The sequence below is a fragment of the Anopheles coustani genome, chromosome 3 (assembly GCF_943734705.1).
Source record: "Anopheles coustani chromosome 3, idAnoCousDA_361_x.2, whole genome shotgun sequence".
Lineage (NCBI taxonomy): Eukaryota > Metazoa > Arthropoda > Insecta > Diptera > Culicidae > Anopheles > Anopheles coustani.
In genome coordinates this window covers 31561788-31565997 of record NC_071288.1, presented here as the reverse complement: position 1 = coordinate 31565997, position 4210 = coordinate 31561788, and the positions used below count along the sequence as shown (strand labels likewise).

The window sequence follows — 4210 nt, the reverse complement described above, 5'->3', positions numbered from 1 at the left end:
GTGTCACGCTCACGACTGCTGCTGCAGTCGTCGGCTTCGGTCGACCCGCGAATCACGAGGACATTCGTGTACTGCCACAACAAAAAGCCCAGCATGGCGCACACGAATAACAACAACAATCCACTGGGCTGATTGAATGTTAACAAAGCAAGTACCGTTATGCGAATATATATGAATCAAATATTGGTACTAGATATTTTGATCAATCAAATCGAAGTCAATGAAACCAAATTAAAATATTTCACAGATTTTTACATCACGGTTGCCGTAACTCCGCTCACTATTCCACCAATATGAACCTACTGGGTGCAGGATGGTGCTCCCGACTCTATTATATTATGACAGCCGAGATGTGTTTGGAATGTTTTGTTGATAGTTTCTGCGGCGCTTGTATCTTGCGGAAAACAACGCGATGGAAGTAAGCATTTTCTTCCAAATTAACTTATTTACGATTGCTTACATGCTTCTTTCTATTCAGCCCCATCAGCTACAGAATACCGAGCGTGAAAAGAGTGAAAAAGTGAAGATATCTAACCAGGTGAAGCACATCCCGAAAGATGCACAAGTTGTGATGTCCATCCTGAAGGAGCTGGGAGTGAACGACTACGAGCCCAGAGTTATAAATCAACTGCTTGAGTTTACTTATCGTACGGCACGGTGAACGAGTAACAGGAACGCGTTTTACTAATGAAAGAATTCCCTTTGTCAACAGGATACGTAACATGCATCCTCGACGATGCCAAGATATACGCCAATCATGCCCGCAAGAAAGTGATCGAGCTGGACGATGTGAAGCTGGCAACGCAAATGATTCTCGATAAAGCGTTCACCACTCCTCCACCGAGGGACGTTTTGCTGGAAATTGCCCGGAACCGTAATGTCACACCGTTGCCACTGATAAAAACACATTGCGGTTTGCGGTTGCCACCGGATCGTTACTGCCTATCGGCTTGCAATTACAAGCTCCGTGCCGCCCAGCAACCAAAGCGCATGAACAAATCCGCTCTTGAGGGTCGTTCAGCGCTGAAGACGGGTAAAGCTTCGTCAGGCGGAGGCTCAGACAGCTCGGGTACCGGTGGAAGCGTCAAGCGGCCTTCCGTTCAGTCCACTCCCAAGACGCAAGTGGTTAGTATTCCGAAGCCCACGTTTAAGTTTAGCACCGCAGCGAAAACAACACCGGCCGCAACGAAAACGGTAAAAACGTCGGTCACGTCCAACGCACTCGGAAGCACTAATGGAACATCCGGTGGAAATGGCGCGACGGCCGGCGGAGTGGAAGTAAAAATGGAACAAGATGATCAGTTCGGAGATACGTCAAGCAACAAACGAAAGCGCGAGGAAGATGATTTCGAAATCGTACAGTAACAACAGAATAAGCTTCTTGCGCTCGATTGTGTTCAAATTTAAATTTATAATAAAAAATAATATGATTGTCTTAACTTACTGATTGGTAGCATAAACAATTTCGAAATTACCCGACCTTTATTAAGGGTTATTGATCTTTCAAGGCTTGAATAATGGTGCATCCCAGATCCATGATTTGAATGTATTCTGATCCTCCTCCATGCAACCGGAAACAACACTCCTAGAAGAGAAAACAAAGGAAATAAAAAAAATGCCTTTCGCAATCATTTATACTGAATACGTACACCAAGTTTCTCGCAAATAATCGCTTTTTGCTTTTCCGTGAGACCATCGTTGAATACGATATATTCTGTAAGCTGTTCGAACAGCTGACCAACGCTGTATGCATCATATGAGAGACTTTGAACATACTCCTCCAGCTTACTGTAATTAAAGCTCTTGCAGACTGCTATAAATTCCGTTAGGTATCGCTCTGGCACAACGCCAGACATTTCCAGAATATCCTGTCGTTCAATGCGTGCTTGTGCTCCCTTGAGTCGATAGCACGACTGGAGGGTGGTGATTGCACGACGCAAATCGCCTCCGGATATGTCCACGATGTCCTTATAAACACCCTCGTCAACGTTGACATTCTCCTGACCACAGATGTACCGTAAACGCTCGATGATCTTTTCCTCACCCAACGGCTTGAACCGAAACTTGGTACACCGAGACGTGATCGGTTCGATGATGCGTGAAACGTAGTTGCAAACCAAACAAAATCGAGTGGTTTTCGTTTCCTTTTCCATCGTCCTGCGCAGAGCGGCCTGGGCGGCATGAGTCATTGCATCTGCCTCGTCCAAAATCACTATCTTGAACGGCGGGCATGGTTTACCATCCGTGCGCGTTCCGCTCGCCGTGAGTTGTGCGAAAGTCTTCACTTTGTTGCGAATCACAGCGATGCCTCGGTCGTCGGAAGCGTTCAGCTCAAGAATTCGTTCTTTAAACATGTCACCAAACAGCTGTCTGGCTGCGGCCAGAATTGTACTCGTTTTACCCGTACCCGGAGGTCCGTACAACAGCAGATTTGGCAAATCGGTGGTGGACAGTGATTCACGCAACACGGCAACTACTTCCGCCTGTTCGACTACATCATCTACGCTTCGTGGGCGACTGTAAGAACGGATTAAACAAGTGGATGAATAACTCTTCACAGTAATACGGAAATAGATATACATACTATTTCTCAACCCATGGTACGGAATGTTTAGCTCGCTTGGCGGATGATGGACCGCCTTCACTACTGCTGCCGGCAGACGAACTTTCGCCGGTTGTACGACCAGTTTTGAGAAAAGCTTGCATTCTACTCCGGCCGGAACAACGGAACAGCCGAAACAAATTAAATTGACTTGATTACAACAAGAGAAAAACTATATAAAACAGATAAAGCTGGTAAATAATAGCAGGCAGATGTCGGATATAAACTCTTCTGGTGTCAGATTCGCGCGGGATTTGAATGTCAAATGGCTTCTACGTAGAACAGTTTTCAACTTTTATACAGTAGGACAGTTAACGTAAATTTTCTTCTTTCAGATTAAACCGACCGTTAAGCGGTTCAAAAACTGATGATCAACAGAATTTTACCATTCTGTTGTTCTTTTAAACATGTTCACAATTTCCATTTAATTCCATTCATAGCCTCAATGTCAAAGAACAGAAAGGTTTCTGTATACACATCAAGGATCTAAAACCTTCACTGTCCCCAGTTAGTTGGAAAATCAATTCGGTAATCAGGATTACCAAGAATTGTTAAACTCTGAATTAATACTCTAATAATATTTTATCAAAGAAAACCATCTTTCATAGAGCGACAATAAATTGTTCATTTCCACATCATAAGGTACAGGCTAAAATTCACAAAAATAATGTTACATTTCCATAACTGGAGTATCATGTTCCCTTGCGAAATACGATTAAAATACTTCGCTTGCAATAAATTAAAAGGTTTCGATAATTCGAATGTCCAAAAGATTTCCTAACACCCACAAGAGAAATCAACAGCTTTCGAATGTCAGCAACATGCAATTTAGAGATCTGTGGGGACATTTCTTCCTTTAACTATTTATAAACTATGCAGCCTTTGTTGCTATCGTACCGGCAAATGGCAGTAGGTACATACTTCCGTGTTTCCGGAAGAAAAACAGCCGTTGGGTCTCGTGACTACCGAAATTGAAATATCCTTCTTGGTAACTATTGTGCCTTGCAAAAGTTTAGGTTCATTAAATTTAAGTTTTATAACCTTTTCTGGTAGCTCGTAGAGAGTTACGAACATTGGATTGTTTGGCACAATATTAAATAAGGACTATTGTACAACTGCTTCTTATTTTGGTGCTCCAGTACCCCAACCTCTATTTTTTTTGTTTGTCTGTCACAAGGAAAGAGTTGATGGGGATAAAATAGAACTTGTAATAAAAAAGTATAATATTATAGGTAAAAAATGTTTCAAAGTATTTAATGTGACTCAAATGAATTAAGCAATTATGAATGAATATTCCAGCCAGTGAAAAAAATAAATCATCTTTTCAAATTAATTGATATTGGAAAAATTACAATGCTGCATCAGAGTTTCCAAAAAAAACATATTTCTTTTTGTAGCATTTCTATCGTTTCTTTCACGATTTTGTTTTCTTTTTAACCGTTTGTACGAATCAAGTACATTTGTGAAGCAAACCGGAAGGACGCAAAGTGTAGATAAAAACGCTATGGCATCATTTCCCCCCTGTACACAGTCAACCAAAACTACAAAAACGAACTACAAATTCAAAAGCCTTAAATGGTATAAACTTAAATGCCCCCAGACACTTTA

General features: G+C 41.9%; 2 protein-coding genes across 2 annotated transcripts; one reads left to right on the top strand and one right to left on the bottom strand.

Moving 5' to 3' along the window:
* The first annotated feature begins 347 nt into the window (after positions 1 to 347).
* LOC131265946 (transcription initiation factor TFIID subunit 9) lies at positions 348 to 1443 on the top strand. Its single transcript, XM_058268300.1, has 3 exons — positions 348 to 418; positions 479 to 647; positions 713 to 1443. The coding sequence occupies exons 1-3, from the start codon at positions 413 to 415 to the stop codon at positions 1363 to 1365; spliced, it is 828 nt and encodes a 275-aa protein (XP_058124283.1). The 5' UTR covers positions 348 to 412; the 3' UTR covers positions 1366 to 1443.
* Positions 1359 to 2799, bottom strand: LOC131265844 (replication factor C subunit 4). The gene is made up of 3 exons (XM_058268212.1): positions 2585 to 2799; positions 1650 to 2517; positions 1359 to 1585 (listed from the first exon to the last, which is right to left on the bottom strand). Exons 1-3 carry the CDS (start codon positions 2704 to 2706, stop codon positions 1493 to 1495), a joined length of 1083 nt encoding a protein of 360 aa, XP_058124195.1. The 5' UTR covers positions 2707 to 2799; the 3' UTR covers positions 1359 to 1492.
* Between the last annotated feature and the right edge of the window lie 1411 nt (positions 2800 to 4210).

Bases quoted from the DNA above. Each gene is read 5' to 3' on its own strand.
- LOC131265946 (XM_058268300.1), top strand. The intron at 648-712 runs GTACGGCACGGT...CTTTGTCAACAG, and splicing joins ACTGCTTGAGTTTACTTATC to GATACGTAACATGCATCCTC.
- LOC131265844 (XM_058268212.1), bottom strand. From the start codon at position 2,706: ATGCAAGCTTTTCTCAAAACTGGTCGTACAACCGGCGAAAGTTCGTCT. The intron at 2,518-2,584 runs GTATGTATATCT...CCGTTCTTACAG, and splicing joins GTACCATGGGTTGAGAAATA to TCGCCCACGAAGCGTAGATG. The intron at 1,586-1,649 runs GTACGTATTCAG...TTTCTCTTCTAG, and splicing joins TTATTTGCGAGAAACTTGGT to GAGTGTTGTTTCCGGTTGCA.